General features: G+C 46.7%; 1 protein-coding gene across 1 annotated transcript in view; it reads right to left on the bottom strand.

Annotated features, from left to right (window-relative positions):
* The window catches only part of LOC134966452 (carotenoid-cleaving dioxygenase, mitochondrial-like), a 189,436-nt gene that overhangs the window by 106,164 nt on the left and 60,878 nt on the right, over positions 1 to 22,394 (bottom strand). The window contains exon 3 of the mRNA XM_063943205.1: positions 3,269 to 3,477. Coding sequence (XP_063799275.1) covers positions 3,269 to 3,477 — 209 coding nt within the window. The remainder of the gene's footprint in view (positions 1 to 3,268; positions 3,478 to 22,394) is intronic.

Here is a 22,394-nt window from a genome sequence, read left to right as displayed (position 1 = left end):
ACCAGGTCCGATGGACCGACCCCAAATAACTCCTCTTCCTTTATACGGCAATACACCTTTGTGCCGTTTGGAATCTGCATCACCTGACCACTGTCGTGTCCATAAACATCTTGTGGCAGATATGGACATCGCACTTACTCTTGATGCCAGAGTGCAAATATCCCTCTGTGCATCTCGTATATATAGAAATGCATCCTTTAAATGCTCTATAGTCAATAAAATACTGTCCCTGTCAAGGGTATCAATATTTTTAGTCAGGGAATCCGACCAAGCCACCCCAGCTCTGCACATCCAGGCTGAGGCGATCGCTGGTCGCAGTATAACACCAGTATGTGTGTATATACTTTTTATGATATTTTCCAGCCTCCTGTCAGCTGGCTCCTTGAGGACGGCCCTATCTATAGACGGTACAGCCACTTGTTTTGATAAGCGTGTGAGCGCCTTATCCACCCTAAGGGGTGTTTCCCAACGCGCCCTAACTTCTGGCGGGAAAGGGTATACCACCAATAATTTTCTATCGGGGGGAACCCACGCATCATCACACACTTCCTTTAATTTATCTGATTCAGGAAAAACTACAGGTAGTTTTTTCACATCCCACATAATACCCTCTTTTGTGGTACTTGTAGTATCAGAAATATGTAACACCTCCTTCATTGCCCTTAACATGTAACGTGTGGCCCTAAAGGGAAATACGTTTGTTTCTTCACCGTCGACACTGAAATCAGTGTCCGTGTCTGTGTCTGTCGACCGACTGAGGTAAAAGGACGTTTTAACGCCCCTGACGGTGTTTGAGACGCCTGGACAGGTACTAATTTGTTTGCCAGCCGTCTCATGTCGCCAACCGACCTTGCAGCGTGTTGACATTATCACGTAATTCCATAAATAAGCCATCCATTCCGGTGTCGACTCCCTAGAGAGTGACATCACCATTACAGGCAATTTGCTCCGCCTCCTCACCAACATCGTCCTCATACATGTCGACACACACGTACCGACATATAGCACACACACACAGGGAATGCTCTGATAGAGGACAGGACCCCACTAGCCCCTTGGGGAGACAGAGGGAGAGTTTGCCAGCACACACCAAAGCGCTATATTTTACAGGGATAGCCTTATAATAAGTGCTCCCTTATAGCTGCTTTTATAAAATCACAATTTCGCCAAATTTTGCCCCCCCTCTCTTGATTTAACCCTGTTTCTGTAGTGCAGTGCAGGGGAGAGCCTGGGAGCCTTCCTGACCAGCGGAACTGTGTGAGGAAATGGCGCTGTGTGCTGAGGAGATAGGCCCCGCCCCCTTTTCGGCGGGCTCGTCTCCCGCTTAAAAATGGATTCTGGCAGGGGTTAAATATCTCCATATAGCCCCGGAGGCTATATGTGAGGTATTTTTTTGCCAAAAAAAAGGATTTTCATTGCTGCCCAGGGCGCCCCCCCCCCAGCGCCCTGCACCCTCAGTGACTGCCGTGTGAAGTGTGCTGAGAGCAATGGCGCACAGCTGCAGTGCTGTGCGCTACCTTAAGAAGACTGAGGAGTCTTCTGCCGCCGATTCTGGACCTTCTTCTCTTTTCAGCATCTGCAAGGGGGCCGGCGGCGAGGCTCCGGTGACCATCCAGGCTGTACCTGTGATCGTCCCTCTGGAGCTAATGTCCAGTAGCCAAAGAAGCCAATCCATCCTGCACGCAGGTGAGTTCACTTCTTCTCCCCTAAGTCTCTCGATGCAGTGATCCTGTTGCCAGCAGGACTCACTGTAAAATAAAAAACCTAAGCTAAACTTTTCTAAGCAGCTCTTTAGGAGAGCCACCTAGATTGCACCCTTCTCGGCCGGGCACAAAAACCTAACTGAGGCTTGGAGGGGGGTCATGGGGGGAGGAGCCAGTGCACACCACCTGATCCTAAAGCTTTACTTTTTGTGCCCTGTCTCCTGCGGAGCCGCTATTCCCCATGGTCCTTTCAGGAACCCCAGCATCCACTAGGACGATAGAGAAATACACATTGGTACATAGCTGAGGCAGAGCACTTAGTCAATGGCATATCATATTGTAAAACACTCTGGCATAAGAAAGAGAGTGATATCACATATGGCAAATACAAGAAAGAAGGGCTTGGGAAATAGTTACTCTCCAGCTGTTGTGGAACTACAAGTTCCATAATTTCTGAAACCATTAATTGCACCTGTGGAAGCTACAATACATCCCATATACAGATCATGCTACTTCTACTAGGCCATGGAATGTGGGCAGTGTGATAGCTGATGTTACACAGAAGACAGTATGCAGAGCATAACCATTTGTGTGCGCTACTGTCCTAGGCTACCGTCCCATTCATTAGAAAGGTAACTGCACGGAATACAGATGTGCCCATATATATCTTGCCACAATACGCTACATAGCACGAGTGAGCTGGAAGGTCCCACGCAACTCCGTTAGCGGCGGGCATCTTTTTTTTCTGAAAATGCGTCTTATTGGCATCGCTATGCGAATAGGACACACAAGCACACTTTGCTGAAAAAAATGATATATTGGCTATATTCTGTGTGCGTCTACAACTGCATGCGAAATGCTACATTACAGTGTTTTCTAGAAAAACACTATAATGCATCATTTTGTATGCAGATGCAGTCATTTATTTATATTTCATATAAATGAGCCATGCGCATTTTGAGAGAACCTGCACGATGCTAATGGTCTATAAGATGTCACACCACTGTATCCAACACTGTAGCACAAGACAGAGTGGTCTTTTGCACGATTTTGGCAATGCTTAAGCCGCATACACTCTAGACTACATGCAAAAGATACGCTATTGCTCACAATTTCCCTTGAACTCCCAAACAAATGATATAGTGCATACACACTATACAATATCGCTAACGTCACCCTGCACCAGCCGCGGACATGCAGTTGTCAACAACATAGACAAAATTGTACTGCTCATTACAAACACAGTAAGACCACTGTTTGGAATGAAATGTAAAAGAATAAAGGAATTACCCTTTGGATGTGTGTGAGGTGGCTCTGGATATACATGTAATACATTTGGAGAAAACCCTGCTCTAGGAAGACATACAGTACCACAACACATGGTCACCATTTTACCAACCTCCACATACATTATATTGCAAAGGAGGACAGAAAATGAAGAACAGAAGGCCATTTGGTCATGATCACTGTGGTGATATGGATTTCATAATTTTAAGAAAACGTAATGTATATAGAGGTACTAATTTAGCACCTACAGATCCTATAAGGACATAAACATGACTTACTCATTTTAAATTTAGATTTAAAGCGGTCAAACAGAGACATGCAAGGGTCTGGCATCGCCAAGGTGCCAAACTCCGAGACTACAATCCGGTTCTCTTTCTTATTCTTTGTATAAGAATCACTTTGCAGGAACTTGCTCATGTAGGTGACGGAGCCATTCTGAATATTGAACCTGTGCAGGAGAGCCATGCCATCAAACCAATGATTGTACCTGAAAAGGGAGAAGTCGATCATACACCTTGTTAACATTAAGATACTATACATTCTGCATAATTAAAGCATTGAAGAGAGAATTTTGAAGTAGAGAAATATATGTGTGTATATTCAACATCTGATTTCATTAAAAATATTTTGACATTTTATGTTAATTGTAAAAAACAGTGAATTAAGACTCTCATGTAGTTGCGATTTCTGACATAAAACTCAATAAAGTGGTTTCAAAAAATAAGGGCTATATTTAGCCCTTAGCTGGGTCTCACCAAAGTGTGGTGCCATGTGATGCACTGCAATTTCACGTGCATTTCATCTGAAGCTCGAGCACATTGTCGCCTTGTGAGCAGAGGTGGATTTAGATCTCATGGGGTCCTAAGCAAGGCACCAATTTGGGGCCCCCCTTCCTCAAACAATAACCTCAGTCACTGTACGCCAAATTCCCCCCACCCTGTGACAGCTTACACAGACAAACCCCCCATGCTGACAGCTTGCACAGACACCCTCCCCCCTTCTCCCCTGGATCCGGTGACAGCCCCCCGATGCTTTAACTCCTCCTCAGTGACAGATGCTGGGCCACCTGATCCTGGTCCCTGCAGCCGGAACGTCAAACTGGCTGCCCTGCGCCCTTGAGATACAAGTATGGATGTTGTAACGGTTAGCATTACTGCCTCACAGCACTGAGGTCATGGGTTCGATTCCCGTCATGGCCCTAACTGTGTGGAGTTTGTATATTCTCCCCGTGCTTGCTTGGGTTTCCTCCAGGTCCTCCCACAATCCAAAAAATAAATAATATACTGGCAGGTTACTTGGCTCCCAACAAAAAAAAAATCTACCCTGAATGTGTGTGCATGTATATGTGTTAGGGAATATAGATTGTAAGCTCCACTGGGGCAGCGACTGATGTAAATGTCTAAATATTCTCTGGAAAGTGCTGCGGAATATGTGTGCACTATATAAATAACGGGTAATAAATAAATAACACATAAATACACGGTATGTGCCTGGGGGTCCTGGTGAGTGGACAGAGGATGGAGTGGTATGTGCCCTGGGGTCAGAGTTTGAAGGTCACGCTGCTACAGCACATCATGTACTGTTACTAGTGACGGTATCCAGGAAAGCACCACAGTATTCAAAATATACTACAGCTCCCGACAGCCCTTGCCCTTTAAGTTTCTTTATTGTGGTGTAGTGCCGGACATCGGCACCAATAACAGTGGCCCCTGCACAGATTCAGCCCTGTTGGCTGGCCCCATGGGGCCTGCCAGGCCTTAAGCGACCGCTTTGGTCACATAGCGGTAAATCCGCTACTGCTTTAGAGCACTCCTACTCTATGAGGGGGTCATTCCGAGTTGTTCGCTCATTGCCGATTTTCGCAACAGAGCGATTAAGGCGAAAATGCGTATGCGCATGGTACGCAGTGCGCATGCGCTAAGTATTTTAGCTCAAAACTTAGTAGATTTACTCACGTCCGAACGAAGAATTTCCATTGTTGAAGTGATCGGAGTGTGATTGACAGGAAGTGGGTGTTTCTGGGCGGAAACTGACCGTTTTCTGGGAGTGTGCGGAAAAACGCAGGCGTGCCAGGATAAAACGCGGGAGTGTCTGGCCGAACGCAGGGCGTGTTGTGACGTCAAACCAGGAACGAAACGGGCTGAACTGATCGCAGTGTAGGAGTAAGTCTCGAGCTACTCAGAAACTGCTAAGAATTTTCTATTCGCAATTCTGCTAATCTTTCGTTCGCAATTCTGCTAAGCTAAGATACACTCCCAGAGGGCGGTGGCCTAGCGTGTGCAATGCTGCTAAAATCTGCTAGCGAGCGAACAACTCGGAATGACCCCCTATGTCTTATATATGGCTACTCTTTGTTCATGATATTGTCCAGCATAAGTAGCTTCAACTAAGTAATAAACAGGTACATGGCTTGTTAATAATGTTAATGCTCCTTAAACGTATCGGTCCAGATTCCGAATTAGATAATGCAGAGTCAATAATGGGCCCTACACACTGATAGATATGCTGCCGAGCTGCCCGAAGGCGGATACGGCCGACCCGGCAGCGGATACTGCCGACGGGCGACCTGGCGGCAGAGGGGCAGTGACGGGGGGAGTGAAGTTTCTTCACTCCCCCCCGTCACCCGGCTCCATAGCAGTGCAGGCAAATATGGACGATCTTGTCCATATTGGCCTGCATGCACAAGCGACGGGGCACCAGCTATGAACGAGCGCAGGGATGCGAATCGTTCATCGCTGGAGCCACCACACTGAAAGATATGAACGGTATCTCGTTCATTAATGAACGAGATCGTTCATATCTTTCAGTATTATCTGCCAATGTGTAGGGCCCATAAGGGAATGATATGTATAACTATGAAAGTTATTAAAAATATTTATTTTTATTTATTAACAGTCACTAATATAGCACTGGCTTAAGGCCCATACACATTAGACGATGTCGCTCTGTGAGCGACATCGTCTAACGTTTCCCCCTCCCGGGCCGGCCGGTCGGCGGCCGCCTGTACGCACTGAGCGATATGACCGCTCATATCGCTCAGTGACGTCACGCCCCCGCCAGCCCTGCATGAAGGTCGTGGACGACAGTCCACATCCTTCATGCAAGCCCTACCGACAGCGACGATCGTTGCCGACCCGCGGGGCCGCGCATCGGTCGTCGCTGGCGGCATACACACTTAACGATAAAATGAGCGACGTCGCTCAAGGAGGGGGAAAATGAGCGACGTCGCTCATTATATCGTTAAGTGTGTATGGACCTTTATTCCACTACACTTTACAATAGGGTCATCCTATATCCTAATGAAAGTTCATTGGTCACATGAGAAGGGAATGGATATGAATTACTTCTAGTAAGAGATCCTTACTTAAGATAATTTTCATGCCTTTTAAAGAATCTTTGTAGAGGAAAATTCCAGATAGCAAATTAGATATATCATATCATGATCTGGTATAAATAGATGCCATAAACTGTGTAAGCAGACAATATAACTGAATGAGAGGATTCTAGTAGTATGGGGGACAATGTAACAAAGTGAGGGTGATAGGTAACTGCTTTTTTATTTACGCATGTCATTTTGTTGATAATATAATATATTATGGCTACAGATTACCGCAAATTATAAAGACGAATCAGTATAATAAGGATATTTTACTCACCGTAAAATCTCTTTCTCCGAGTCCATCTGGGGGACGCTGCACACTTACTGATGAATTAGAGCATGTGGGTATGGAGTTTGGCACAGAATCTATAAAAACTAACTCCTCCCCCTCCCATCTACAGCCTCTCCACAAACATAGCCCCAGTCAATGTTTAGCAAAGCCGAGAGAAAACAGAACAAAACCAGTAACAAATAAACCAGACAAGAAAAAAGAGGGATTGCAGCGTCCCCCAGATGGACTCGGAGAAAGTTTTTACGGTGAGTAAAAAAATCCTTATTTCGCCTTCATCCATCTGGGAGACGCTGCGCACTTCTAGATGGGATATCCCAACGCAAGCTAACAAGAGGAGGGAGGAGCAGACGGCAAAGCCGCCTGCAAAATTTCACTCCCAACAGATGCAGTCTCCATACAATACGTATGGAAACGGTAGAATCTTGTGAACGTATGCACGGACGACCAGGTCTACACAGCTGCTCAATAGAAGCACCCCCACAAACAGCCCAGGAGGCCCCAAAGGCTGTAGTCGAATGAGCCCACTATGGGTCAGTGACTGGAAGAGCAGGCGAAACATAGACTTGACGGATAGCTGATGTGACCCAACGAGCCATCATGTTTTTAGAAGCCAGCCAACCTCGCTTAGGCGCGTCACTAAGAACCAACAATGCGTCTATACGGCAAATGGACTCCGTACAGGACAGATAAATGTGCAAAGCCCAAACCACATCTAATAAGGCCAAGTGACGATCCTCGCCGAATATGTCCGGAACAAAGGCAGGAAGTACAATGCCTCGATTAAAATGAAAAGCAGCTACAACTTTTGGTAGGAAAGAGGGCTTTGTACGTAAAACCACCTGATCATCATGGAAAACGTCAGTAACAAGGGTGGCCTGTAAGAATGGGCTGCCAACTCGGAAACACGTCGAGCTGACGCAATAGCCAAAAGAAAATCCACCTTAAGAGTAAGGAATCACAACTCAACAAAGTCCAGAGGCTCAAAAAGAAGGCCTCTGAAGAGCCGTGAGGACCAAATTTAGATCCCAAGGAGGGACCGGAGGATCATATGGAGGCTAAATCCTCAGAACTCCCTAGAGAAACGACTGAACCTCCGGAAGAACAGCCAATCTCTTCTGAATAAATAGGATTTTGGTACTTACCAGATAAATCCTTTTCTTTGAATCCACACTTTGAATCCACTGGAGTACTCTTGTGATATGGACGGGGCGTTAGCAGGGATAGGCACATTTAAATATTTAAATTAGTAACCCTCCACCCCCTCCATACCCCCAAGATGCCTCAGTGTTTTTTTCCTGAGCCGAACAGGAGCGAAAGAGAGGATGAACAATGGAGGATTACATATAACATTTAAAAGATAACAAACAACTAGATAGATGACATGACAATAGATAACAATCACCTTATCATTAAAACAAGTCGGTGATAATGTGTTACCGTAAGACTTACTGAACTTACCACAAGACAGGTGCAACTGCTTTGGGTGGACGTCCAGTGCCCTCTGTGGATTAAAAAAAAAAAGGATTTATCTGATAAGTACCAAAATCCTATTTTCTTTTTCATTCACTAGGGGTCACTGGAGTACTCTTGGGACATACCAAAGTTTCCCTCTTGGGCGGGAGAGCTGGTTGGCACCTGTAACACTAGATGGCCAAAGCTAGATGCTGATGCCGCAAACGTATCAAACTTGTAAAAGCGCACAAACGTGTGCACTGATAACCATGTAGCTGCACAGCAAAGTTGCGTCATAGAAGCTCCACGACCTGCTGCCCATGATGTTCCTACGGAACGTGTGGAATGTGCTGTAGATGCAGGAGGTTGTAGACTAGCATGAAAGTAAGTTTGACGAATAGTCAGCTTAATCCATCCATCCATCCAATCCATGTAACACTAGATGGCCAAAGCTAGATGCTGATGCCGCAAACGTATCAAACTTGTAAAAGCGCACAAACGTGTGCACTGATAACCATGTAGCTGCACAGCAAAGTTGCGTCATAGAAGCTCCACGACCTGCTGCCCATGATGTTCCTACGGAACGTGTGGAATGTGCTGTGGATGCAAGAGGTTGTAGACTAGCATGAAAGTAAGTTTGACGAATGGTCAGCTTAATCCATCTAGCCAAGGTCTGTTTGGAAGCCGGCAAACCTATCTTGACTGTATCATAGAGAACAAACAAATTATCTGTTTTACGTACTGTTGATGTTCGAGCTACATAAATGTGAAGCACGCGTACCACATCCAAAGCAGCTGGAGTTTCTGCACATTGTACATCAGTAAGGCATTTTGAAGGAGTATTTGTTGAGACGAAGCCTTGATGAGAAGGTTGTCTAAGTACGGAACTATTATGACTCCCAGGGATATGAGATGAGCTATCATCACAGACATCACTTTTATAAATACACGAGGTGCTGATGAGAGGTCAAACGGTAGTGCCTGAAATTGATAATGGTTTTGTTGTACTGCATACCTTAAGTATGCCTGATGTGGTGGCCAAATTATAATGTGTAAGTACGTATCCTTGAGATCCAGCGAAATCATGAATTCCTTTGGTTCTAAACCTGCAATCACTGACCTGAATTAAAATTACTGAATCTATGAGAGACTGAATAGCGGTCTGCAGAACTGCCTTCTTGTCTGATGACACAGGCTGGCCTGTCTTGAAATACTGCATTGGTGGTAGACAATCGAACTCTATTTTGTATCCCTTAAACATTAAATTGCGGATCCACCCATCTGTGGACTTCTGAAGCCATGCCAAGTGAAATATTTGAAGGTATGCTCCCAGAACTGAAGATCCGAGATGGGCAGGAAGCCCGTCATGCCACTGCTTTGTCAGCTGGCTTTGTGTCTTGACGATGGTTAGTGGTTTGTTGAAAGCCACGTCCTCTACCACGTCTACTCTGTACGGTTGTTCCTCGAGCACGGCCTCAAAAGGACTGAGGTCTAAAAGATTTAAACGCTGGTCCAGCGTATTTCCGTTTAGGAACTGGTGTAGGCAACGATAGGAAAACAGACTTCCCCCCCTTTAGCCTGAGAAATCTATTTGTCCAATTCAGGACCAAATAACATATCGCCAGTATAAGGCAACGCATCTCTTCCTCGTTTTGACTCAGCCTCTGCCTGCCGAGAATGCAGTCAAAGCGCCCGTCGAGCTGCAATTAGTGAAGCTGAAAGCCTAGAACTAACCTGTCCGATGTCCATAGAAGCCGTACCTAAATACTTAGCCGATTCACAAATGTGATCAGCAAGAAGTATAAGCTGGTCTTTGGAAAGATCCTGTTGTATGCCTAACTTGAGATGTTTTGCCCATGGAACCACACAGTCTTGTTAACCAAAACTCCAACTAAAGCAGGTCTAAGCAACACTCCTACTGCCATACACATGGACTTTAGCATAGCTTCTAGCTTACGCTCCAACGGGTCTTTAAGCGTCATTGCATTTGGGACTGGAATGGTTAACTTTTCTGCGCCTTCCTTACAAGCGGAGTGATCCTGTTACCGGACTGCTCCCTGAGGCACCCTGCTGAGTGCTGCTGCTGTCACCCGCTAAATGGGTGATCGCCATCACAGTTGAGGAAACTTAAATAAATGGGACACAGTCCAAATCTACCAGGGCAGGTTGTGACTGTCCTACTTGATGTAATGCCTCCTCTGTGCTGTGTCTGGTAATCAGAAAGCCCCAGAGGCCTCATGGCATGGTGACTTTCTAGAGGCAACACGAGTGAGAAATAGGGTGCACAGCCTATCCTAACATATCTAACCTCACTCAGAATATGCTTGTCACCTGTAAACAGGGACTAAGCATAGAATAAAACTGAATGAAAATCTGAAACCTAACTCAAAACTAGCTGTAAAAAAAATTGTGCCTGTACACCAAGGCACAAAACTAAAACTGGGGCTATGTGGAGAGGCTGTAGATGGGAGGGGTTAGAGGGGGGAGGAGAAAGTTTTTATAGATTCTGTGCCAAACTCCATACCCACACATTCTAATCCATCAGTAAGTGCGCAGCATCCCCCAGATGGATGAAGCAGAAAAACAAGTAGACAGCAATGGGATAGAGGAATGGTATCATTAGTCATATTATGAGTGTAGCAAGTAGAGATGAGCGGGTTCGGTTCTCAGAGAGCCGAACCCCCCCGGACTTCACGTCACGAACCCGGATCCGAGTCAGTCTCGGGTTTTCCCGCCTGACTCGGAAACCTGAACGAGGCAAAACGTCATCATCCCGCTGTCGGATTCTCGCGGGGTTTGGATTCCATATAAGCAGCTGCAGGTCCCTGCCATTTTCACTACGGCATTGGAGAGTGTAGAGAGAGGAGGTGTCTCCATCCTCAGTGGTAGTGTCTTGTGCTGCATCTGTCGAGTCACAGTTGTTGTGTCCTCTGCTGCCATATGTCCAGAGCTGCTGTATAAGTCCAGTCCATTGCAGTGGTGCTGTGTTGTCCTGCATCAGTCCAGTGGAGGTGTCCCTGTGCTGCTGTATATGTCCAGTGATACTGCTGTATATGTCCAGTGATACTGCCGTATAAGTCCACTGATACTGCCGTATAAGTCCATTGATACTGCCGTATATGTCCACTGATACCGATGAATAATTCCAGTGGTACTGGCATATAAGTCCAGTGATCCTACCGTATAATTCCAGTGGTATTGGCGTATAAGTCCAGCCCAATGATACTGCCAAATATGTCCAGTGATACTGCCGTATACTGTATGTCCATTGACACTGCTGTATATGTCCAGCGGTACTGCCGTATAAATCCAGCAATCCTGCCGTATAATTCCAGTGATCTTGCCGTATAATTCCAGAGGTACTGGCGTATAAATCCAGTCCAGTGATACTGCCGTATATGTCCAGTGATACTGCTGTATATGTCCATTGATACTGCCATATATGTCCAGCGGTATTGCCGTATAAATCCAGTGATCCTGCCATATAATTCCAGTGGTACTGGCGTATAAATCCAGTCCAGTGATCCTACCGTATATGTCCAGTGGTACTGCCATATAATTCCAGTGATACTGCTGTATATATATACCCTGTTGCAAAGCGGATTACTGAGGCCATAACAACTATGCTGGTGTTAGACGTGCGTCCGGTATCCACCATTAGTGCAGTGGGACTGCAGTGCCAACCTTAGATGGGCCAGGTGTTTGTGCCGCACATTTGTGTCACTTAGCTTAGTCATACAGCTACCTCATTGCCCTCTTTTACTTCTTGGCATGATGTGCTGTTTGGGTACTATTTTTTATTTAAGTGCCCTCCTGTCTGACACTGCAATGCCACTCACAGATGGGCCAATTGTTTGTGTCACTTAGCTTAGTCATACAGCTACCTCATTGCACCTCTTTTACATCTTTGCCTGATGTGCTGTTTGGGGCCAATTTTTTATATCTGCCCTCCTGTCTGACACTGCAGTGCCACTCCTAGATGGGCCAGGTGTTTGTGCCACTTAGCTTAGTCATACAGCCACCTCAGTGCAACCTTTTGGCCTAAAAACAATATTGTGAGGTGTTCAGAATAGTCTGGAAATGAGTGGAAATTAACGGTATTGAGGTTAATAATACCGTAGGATCAAAATTACCCCCAAAGTCTGTGATTTTAGCCATTTGTATGTTTTTTTCAAAAATCATCCAGATCCAAAACCAAAACACAAAAGGGTGATTTTGGCAAAACCAATCCAAAACCAAAACACGAGCGGGGAATTAGAACTAAAACCACGAAAAGTGTTTTTGCAAGTCATATGGTTGAAAAAATATATGCACACCAAAAGGTTTGGGTATACAAACCAGGATCGGGATGTAAGGGAAAAGCAGGGGATGACTAATTCGTATAACAAAAACAGAGTAAATGTATCAGAAATATAGAGGTCCTTTGGTAAGGATAATGATGAGATAAATCAATAGTGTACAAGTAGGTTTGTGTAATAAATATACAGTAAAATGTAATATAGTGAACAATCAGGACCCATTAATTGGTACAGAGAAAATGAAGATATTGCTGGCTTACAGGATGACCCATCTAGAGTTTTTTTTTTTTTTATATCTATCCAAACAGGGGGCAGATGTATTAACCTGGAGAAGGCATAAGGAAGTGATAAACCAGTAATAAATGCAAGGTGATAAACTCACAAGCCAATCAGCTCCCATATGTAAATTAACAGTTAGGAGCTGATTGGCTGGTGCATTATCACCTTGCACTTAACACTGCTTTAGCACTGGTTTATCACTTCCTTATGACTTCTACAGGTTAATACATCTACCCCATTGACTCTTATGCTGGGTACACACCCACAGATATATCTGCAGATCAACTGATCTGCAGATATATCTACAGCCGGATCAGGCAGTGTGTTGTGCATACACACTGCCTGATCCGTCGGGGACTGATGTCATGAACTGGGTAGGCATCACACCCGCCCAATTCAGCTGTCAATCACCACCCGCTGCTGCAGCTCTGCCCATACACACACACTGCCGTGCCAATATATCTAACGATCGTTGGCTGTGCAGCAGGGCCAACGCGATATGTCTGTAAACGACGGAGTTCACAGACATATCGCTTGTACACACTGGCCAACGGACTCGCGATATATCGGCCGTTCAAGAGAGCAGCTGATATATCGACCAGTGTGTACGCACCTTTTGTCCTGTGTGGCTTCAACCTTTGTGGTATACGGTATGTTTGAATGTAGTATTATGGTCATTGTATCAGGAACTCACAATGTGGCCTGATACTCAATTGGCGCTCCTATCTACAGATGACCATGGAAAAGAGGATTTTAATTACCTACCGGTAAATCCTTTTCTCATAGTCCATAAGGGATACTGGGGACACCTAGTACGATGGGTATAGAAGAAGAGGTCCAAAGGAGCCGGTGATCTTTAAATTTCTTCAACAGGGTGTGCTGGCTCCTCCCCTCTATGCCCTCCCCCACAGCTCAGTCTAGGAAAACTGTGCCCGAAGGAGACAGACATACTTGAGAGGAGGATATGACAATACAAACAGTGGTGAGATTAAAGAACCAGCACACATCAAACAACAACTAGCAACAGCAAGTGAAACCATAAACAGCGACAGCTGATGGAAACAACTTCAGCCAAGAACAATAACTTGCATGAAGTCGCAGCACAGAGGCGGGCGCCCAGTATCCCTTATGGACTACGAGAAAAGGATTTACCAGTAGGTACTGCAATTAAAATCCTCTTTTCTCTATCATCCATAAGGGATACTGGGGACACTTCAGAGTTGATCGCCGCAGCAAATTTGTTAAGCAAAACCATGTGCACTGCAGGAGGGCCAGATATAACATGTGCAGAGAGAGTTAGATTTCGGTAGGTTATATTGTTTATGTGCAGGGTAAATACTGGCTGCTTTATTTTTACACTGCAATTTAGATTTCAGATTGAACACACCCCATCCAAATCTAACTCTCTCTGCACATGTTATAACTGCCCCTCCTGCACTGCACATAGGGGTCATTCCGACCCGTTCGCACTCAGCAGTTCTTTGCTGCGGTGCGGATGGGTCGGAACTGCGGCTGTGCGGCGCCCGCATTGTGCACGCACTTCGTTGCCCAGCGACGCCAGTTTGCGGGCAACGACGTCAGGACTGAAGAAAGCGATCGCAGGCCCGATCACAAGAAGATTGACAGCGGGAACTAGGATCGGGGCATCTACTCACCGTTTCCCGGGCGTGGTAAGGCGAACGCAGGCGTGTCCAGGCGTTTGGAGGGCGGATGTCTGACGTCATAGCCAGTACCTTCATCGCTGGATCCGTCGCACTGGGTAAGTAGCTGAAGGGCTGGTCTTGGTTTTGCAGGAAACTTTTTTAGCATAGCAGGGCTGCACAAGCGATCGCAGCCCTGCTATGCTAAAATACACTCCCCCATAGGGGGCATCAAGTTGATCGCACGAGCAGCAAAAAGTTGCTACTTGCGATCAACTCGGAATGACCCCCATGGTTTTGCCCAATTGTTAACAAATTTGCTGCTGCAATCAACTCTGAATTAGGCCCTTAGTACGAAGGGGACATCCCAAAGCTCCCAGAATGGGTGGGAACGTGCTGAGACTCCTGTAACACCATATGTCCAAACTGGACATCCTTTGCAGCCAGGGTATCAAACCTGTAAAACTTGACAAACGTGTTTGTACCTGACCAGGTAGCGGCCCAGCAAAGTTGCAGGGCCGACACACCCCGGGCAGCCGCCCAGGAGGAACCCACAGACCTAGTGGAGTGGGCTTTGATAGACCAAGAAATAAGCAAGGCTGCCGAAGCATGGGCCTGCTGAACAGTAAGCCTAATCCAACGGGCAATGGACTGCTTTGAAGCAGGACAATCCTTTTTGAAAGCATCATACAGCACAAAGAGGGAATCTGATTTTCTGACAGCAGCAGTCCTCTTGACATAAATTCTCAGGGCTCGCACCACATCAAATGCCTCCGGAACTGAGGTAATGGGCGAACCACAATTGGCTGATTTAAATGGAATGCCGAAACCACGTTAGGCAAAAAACTGTTGTCGAGTCCGGAGTTCCGCTCTGTTTTCATGAAAGACCAGGTAGGGGCTTTTACAGGACAAAGTGCCAAGTTCTGAAACGCGCCAAGCACAAGCCAAGGCTAAGAGCATAACCATCTTCCACGTAAGATAGTTGTCCTCTACCGACGTCAGAGGTTCAAACCAAGAGGACTGTAGAATGGACAAAACCACGTTTAGATCCCAAGGTACCGTGGGCGGCACAAAAGGAGGTTGGATGTGCATGACACCCTGCAGGAATGTCTGGACTTCCGGCAAAACAGTCAATTTCTTCTGAAAGAAAATGGACAAGGCAGAGATCTGAACCTTTATGGAGCCCAACCTAAGGCCCATATCTACACCAGCCTGTTAAAAGCGCAAAAAGAACCCCAGGTTGAAATCCGCAGGAGTACAGCTTCTGCCCTCACACCAGGAAACGTATCGTTTCCATTTATGGTGGTAATTCTTTGACGTGACCGCCTTCCTGGCTTGAATCATGGTGGTAATAACCTTTCCCGGAAGCCCATCTCAGCTAGAAGGTTCTGCTCAACCGACATGCCGTCAAACAAAGCCGCCGTAAGTCCGGGTAGACGAACGGCCCTTGCTGAAGATCTTCCAGGGGTCTTCTATGGCCATGTCCAGAAGATCTGCGTACCAAACCCTCCGAGGCCAGTCGGGGGCGATGAGGATCTCTTGAGCTCTCTCTCTCCTGATTCTTTATAGAACCTTGGGGAGCAACAGAATCGGAGGGAACAGGTATACCAGCTGGTAATCCCATGGAGTTGTCAGTGCGTCCACTGCCATTGCCAGGGGGTCCCTCGTCCTGAAACAATAGCACTGAAGCTTATTGTTGAGCCGAGAGGCCATCATATCGATCTGTGGGTAGCCCCACATATTGGTTATTAGTCTAAAGACCTGAGGATGGAGACCCCACTCTCCTGGGTGAAGGAAGTCCGCCTCCCAGCTGTCGACTCCTGGAATGAATATGGCCAACACTGCCCTTGCATTTTTTTCGACCCAGAGGAGGATCTTGGATACCTCCCTCATGCAGACCCTGGTCTTTGTCCCACTTTGCCGATTGACATAAGCCACAGCCGTGGTGCATCTGCAGATGCGAACCCGACCATTTCTTCAGGAGGTCGCGTTGGAATATCCTCGTATGCAATCTGCCAAATGGAATGGCCTCGAAGGAGGCCACCATTTTCCCCAACAGATGAGTGCGGAGATGTACTGAGACCCGGTCCTTCTGCAGAACAGCTCGAACCAACTCCTGAAGTGCTTTCGCCTTGTCTGTGGGAAGGAAGACCATCTGAGTCACAGTGTCCAGGATCATTCCTAGAAACTGGAGACGCTGGGTTGGCTCCAGGTGGGACTTTTGAAAATTCAGAATTCACCTGTGACGTGATAGCAGGGAAGTCGTGCGGGAGATGGTGTTCAGCAGTAATTCCTTTCATCTTGCTTTGATCAGCAGATCGTCTAGGTAGGGGACAATGTTCACACCCTGAATCCTGAGTAGGAACATCATTTCCACCATCACTTTGGTGAAGACCCTGGGGGCCGTGGATAAGCCAAAGGGTAGCGCCTGGAACTGGTAGTGTTCCTGCAGCAGAGTAAACCTGAGATAAGCCTGATGCAGCAGCCATATCGGTATGAGGTAAGCATCCTTTATGTCGAGGCATACCAAAAACTCTCCCTCCTCCAGACCTGAGATCACTGCTCTCAGAGACTCCATTTTGAATCGGAAAACCCGCAGATATGGGTTTAACAATTTGAGGTTAAAAATGGGCCTCACTGAACCGCCCGGTTTTGGTACCACAAAAAGGCTGGAACAGTATCCCTCGTTTTGTTGCTGAGGTGGTACAGGAACAGGGTCTGAGCTAACTTTTGATTGGCCTCCTTTAACGTGAGGCGCATGGTTTCTGAAGCCGGTAAACCCGACTTGAAAAACCTGAGAGGTGGAAGACTTTCGAATTCCAGCTTGGGCCTTGGGAGATCAGGTCTTTTACCCAGGCATCCTGGCAACAGCTGTTCCAAAAGGAGCTGAAGAATCTCGGACGAGCTCCCACCCTGTGGTCCCCCTGGATTGGAGGGACACAGTCATGCTGAGCGTTTGGAGGAGACAGAGCTGACGCCCGTTCCTGAGAAACAGAGGTGGTAGGTTTACGATACTTACCTCTTGAACCTCGTGCCGCATTTGAGGCACCTCGCACCTTACCTTTAAAGCGCGCTGTTCGAAAGGACTGCCAAGACGGCCCAGTGTAGTAACGTCTAGCCGGTGGAGCAGCCGAGGGAAGGTACGTGGACGTACCAAAAGTAGCCTTCGAAATCCAGGTATCCAATTCACTCCCGAACAGCCAATCTCATGTGAAGGTTAAGGCTTCCACACTCTTTTTAGACTCCGTATCCAACACCCACTGACGTAACCACAACGCTCTGTGTGCAGAAACTGCCATGGTGGATGTACGGGCATTTATAATGCCAATTCCTTTGATGGTATCACAGAGGAATCCGGCAGATTCTTGGATATGCTGAATTAGAATCACCATATATGCCAGGGACTTATCTCCAGAGTCCCTCCTGAAGGTTACCAGCCCAAGTATGATTGGAATGTGTTACCCAACATCCTGCAATAACAGGCCTCTGGGAGGCCCCTGCTGCAACGTAAATAGATTTCAAAGTTGTTTCTATTTTCCTGCTTTTAGGGCCGTAGCCCCTGGGACCGGTAGCACAGTCTTTTTTGACAGGCGCGATACCGATGCATCAACCGCAGGGTGGGTTTCCCAGACCTTACGCCCCTCTTGGGCAAAAGGGAAGGTAGCCATTCATTACTTGGACACCTGGAATTTCTTATCAGTGGTTGCCCATGGCTCCCTAAAAAGATCATCCAGTTCCTTTGAGTCAGGAAATGTGATCTGTAACTTTTTCTGTGCTGAGAAAAAGGATTGCTGCACATCTGTCTCATTCCCAGGAATATTAAGTACACCTCTTATAGCGATAAGTAAGTCTACTCCCTGTGCAGCAGAGGAATAATCTAATTCCACATTAGATTCTAGTTCCTCCCTCTCCTCTACCTCCAGTACCTCCTCCTCAAATTCTGAGAGGATATCAGGTAACCCCTTTTTTTGGGGTAATGGATTTGACAGAGGGGAAATACGTCTGCTATCTGCCCTATCTTTTGTCAAAGCAGCCATAGACTGTTGTAACTACTGCCTTTGTCTAGCAGTAGTTAATTCATTTGACATGTCAGCAACAAATATTAAAAAAAAACTGAAGAAAAACTCTGGGGCTTCAGAGTGTGCATCCTCTCCTGAGGGCACATTTTTCTAAACAGAGCTGTGGGGAAGGGCATAGAGGGGAGGAGCCAGCACACCCTGTTGAAGAAATTTAAATTGCACCGGCTCCTATGGACCCCTTCTATACTCATCGCACTAAGTGTCCCCAGTATCCCTTATCATACCTCCCAGCTTTTGAGCTTGTCGCGCGCGCCCCGAAAAAGGGGCTTGGCCTTGGGTGGGAGGGCAGGGCCACTGTTGAGTGCCTGTTTTTCATTTTGGGGGCGTGCCCAGCACTCCCCGTGCAGCTGGGCAGCCCCAGCTTACCCCTCACACTGCGCACAGCATCTATTTAGAGACCACTCGCTGCTTTGCAGAGTAGAGGGTGATCAAAGCCTCCCACAACTGCCCCCCACCCGCGGGACAACGCTGCTCGCGGGAGGGATAGCGGGACTGTCCCGCTGAAATCAGAACAGTTGGGAGGTATGCCTTATGGATGATAGAGAAAAATTATCATGCTGAGGACATGCCAGAAATCCTAATGGGACTAGGACTTGTGGTACAAGGAGGAAATTAAATAATATATTTTTGCCAGTATCCAGTGTATTTCAGATAATTGTGCTTATTGTGAGTGTATTTCTTAGCGTTCTTGCATATTAAACAAGCATTGTAAAACAGTATTACAGTATGTTGTGAATTATATGTTATTTGGAAATATTCTATGGGGCATATGTAATAGGGTCCAAGTTTTCCAGATACCGGACGATCTTGGTTTTGCCTTGTAAATGATTGCCGCTTTAAAAAAAAACACGTACGAGATCGGCCGGCATTCCGCACCTCCGGCAAACTCGGACCCTATTACATATGCCCCTATAGATGAAATGTATTCTTGGGCATAGAGGAAGGTTTACTAAATCTAACCAGTCCAGAAGTGTACTAAAGTAAATTTCAGATATGCCATAAATTAGTTTTAATTTCAGTGCTAGGCTTGGTACATTTGCACTTTATGAATTATATTGCAGGAATCACAGTGTGTACTGGAGTCCGCTCTTTCAAAACATGTGCCCCCTCAGTATGTATCACTGAGGGACGGCAGCAGGTACTTTCTGCGATCCCTCCATTCATGCAGGCAGCCACAACCCCCATAAGTTTTTATGGGGGATGCAATGCTGCTGGATTTACCAACTTCAGGAATTGGAAGCATTCTGGAGATTGGCCCACGGAGATACCGCCATCTGAAGATAGTGATAGCCCTTTGTAGCCTATGGGCTACATTTCGCATAGTTAGCAAGCAGAGAGTTTCCCGGAACCGTCCATGGCAATCGGACAACGCCACGGCAGTAGCGTACATAAAGTGACAAGGAGGAAGCAGAGCGACAATGCGAGAAGTGTCAAAGATGCTCTTCTTGGCGGAGGCCAACGCAAAGGCCATCTCAATAATTTTCATTCCAGGAGTGGACAACTGGGAAGCAGACTTCCTCAGCAGACACGACCTCCATCTGGGGGAGTGGAGCTTACACCCTCAGGTGTTTCAACAGTTGATTCACCGGTGGGGCTGTCTGCAACAAGAAGCTACGCCGTTACTGTTCCAGAACGAGGGATCTGCAGGCTGTAGCAGTGGACGTGCTGACAACGCCATGGATGTACCAGTTTGTGTACCTGTTCCCTCCAATACAGCTAATCCCAATGGTTCTAAAACGACTAAGAAGGGAAACAGTTCAAGCAATTCTGATTGCCCCAGATTGGCCTCGACAGGTGTGGTTTTCGCACCTCCTAACCATGGCTCTGGAGGATCCCTGGCCTCTGCTGCTCCAAAAGGATCTTCTTCAGCTAGGTCCATTCGTCTATCCAGACTTACCGCAGCTACGTTTGACGGCTTGGGAGTTGAGAGAGATTCTAGCCAGAAAAGGTCTTGCCTCCAGGGTCATTTCCACTATTATCCAGGCCAGGAAGATGGTTATGTCAAAACATTATCAACGTATCTGTAAAAAGTATGTTTCGTGGTGTGAAAGTAGAAAGGTGTCTCCCATGGAATTTAGAATTAATCGCTTTCTACTTTTCCTGCAAGCGGGAGTGTATATGGGCCTAGTGCAGATTTCGGCGCTCTCTATTTTCTTACAGAAGCAACTTGCTCTCTTGCCAGAGGTACAGACCATCCTGAAAGGGGTTCTTATTTTGTGCCTCCCACAGCTCCATGGGATCTGAATGTGGTTTTGTCCTTTCTTCAGTCAGTCTGGTTTGAACCCTTACTTAGGGTGGAATTTAAATTTCTTACCTGGAAGACTGTGATGTTACTAGCATTGGCGTCTGCCAGACGTGTCTTTGAATTGGGGACCTTATCCTGTAAGAGCCCTTTTTTGATTTTTCATGAAGATAGGGCAGAACCTCAGTTTTTGCCGAAAGTGGTGTCAGCTTTTCACGTGAATCAACCCATTGTGGTTCCAGTGTTGTCTGACGCTTCTGTTGGCCCAGAGTCCATGGATGTGGTGAGGACTCGGAAGGTTTATGTCAAAAGGACTACTCATCATCGGAAAACGGATTCGCTGTTTGTCTTTTAGGATGCCTCCAAGATTGGTCATCCTGCTTCTAAGCAATCTATTGCTCGTTGGCTCAGGTTGACCATCCAACAAAACAATACTTTGGTGGCTCTGCCTTTGCCGACGTCTATTCAGGCCCACTCAATGAGATCTGTGGGCTCTTCCTGGGCGGCTGCACGGGGTGTCTCGGCCTTACAGCTGTGCCGAGCTGCTACTTAGTCTTGTTTGAACACTTTTGTTAAATTCTATAGGTTTGACACCTTGGCCAAGGATGACCTTCAGTTTGATCAGGCGGTTTTGCAGGGGTCTCAGCACTCTCCCACCCGTTTGGGGCTTTGGGACTTCCCCATGATACTACAGTACAGTTCCCCAGTATCCACTAGGACGTAAAATAGGATTTGAATTACCTACCGGTAAATCCTTTTCTCGTAGTCCGTAAAGGATGCTGGGGTCCATATTAGTACCATGGGGTATAAAGGGTCCACTAGGAGGCATGGACACTTTAAGAGTTTAATAGTGTGAGCTGTCTCCTCCCTCTATGCCCTTCCTACCAACTATGCCCGAGGAGACAGACATACTGCGAGAGAAGGAAATACACAGATAGTGGCGAGATTCACACCAGCTCACACATACAAGGCAAACCAAGCTAACCAGCTTGAAACAATTCAGCAACGGCTGAACAACAGTACTTAACCAAGTAACAAAACAGTACTCAACCAAGCAACAAGGCAGTACTGAACCAAGTAACAACTGCAGGAAAACGAAGCGCTGGGCGGCCGCTCAGCATCCTCTACGGACTACGAGAATAGGATTTACCAGTAGGGAATTAAAATCCCGTTTTCTCTTACGTGCTAGAGGTTGCTGGGGTCCACATTAGTACCATGGGGATGTACCAAAGCTCCCAGTATGGGAGGGAGAGCGCGGAGGCTCCTGCAGAACTGACTGACCAAACTTTAGGTCCTCAGAGGCCAAAGTATCGAACTTGTAGATCTTAGCAAAACGTGTTCGACCCAGACCAAGTAGCCGCTCAGCAAAGCTGTAAAGCAGAAACCCCCCCGGACAGCCGCCCAGGAAGAACCCACTTTACGAGTAGAGTGAGCCTTAACAAATTTTGGACACGGCAAGCCTGCCGTAGAATAAGCATGCTGGATAGTGAACCTGATCCAGCGAGAAATCGTCTGCTTAGAAGCAGGACACCCAATCTTGTTGGGATCATAAAGGACAAACAGAGAGTCCGACTTTCTGTAACGTGAAGTCCTCTTCACATAAATCCTCAAAGCCCTCACAACATCCAAGGACTTTGAGGTAATTGAGGAGTCAGTAGCCGCTGGCACAACAATAGATTGGTTGATATGAAAAGCCGACACAACCTTTGGAAGAAACGGCTGACGCGTCCTGAGCTCAGCTAT

Source organism: Pseudophryne corroboree, chromosome 10 (assembly GCF_028390025.1).
Source record: "Pseudophryne corroboree isolate aPseCor3 chromosome 10, aPseCor3.hap2, whole genome shotgun sequence".
Classification (NCBI taxonomy): Eukaryota; Metazoa; Chordata; class Amphibia; order Anura; family Myobatrachidae; genus Pseudophryne; species Pseudophryne corroboree.
This window is presented reverse-complemented; position numbering and strand designations above follow the sequence as displayed.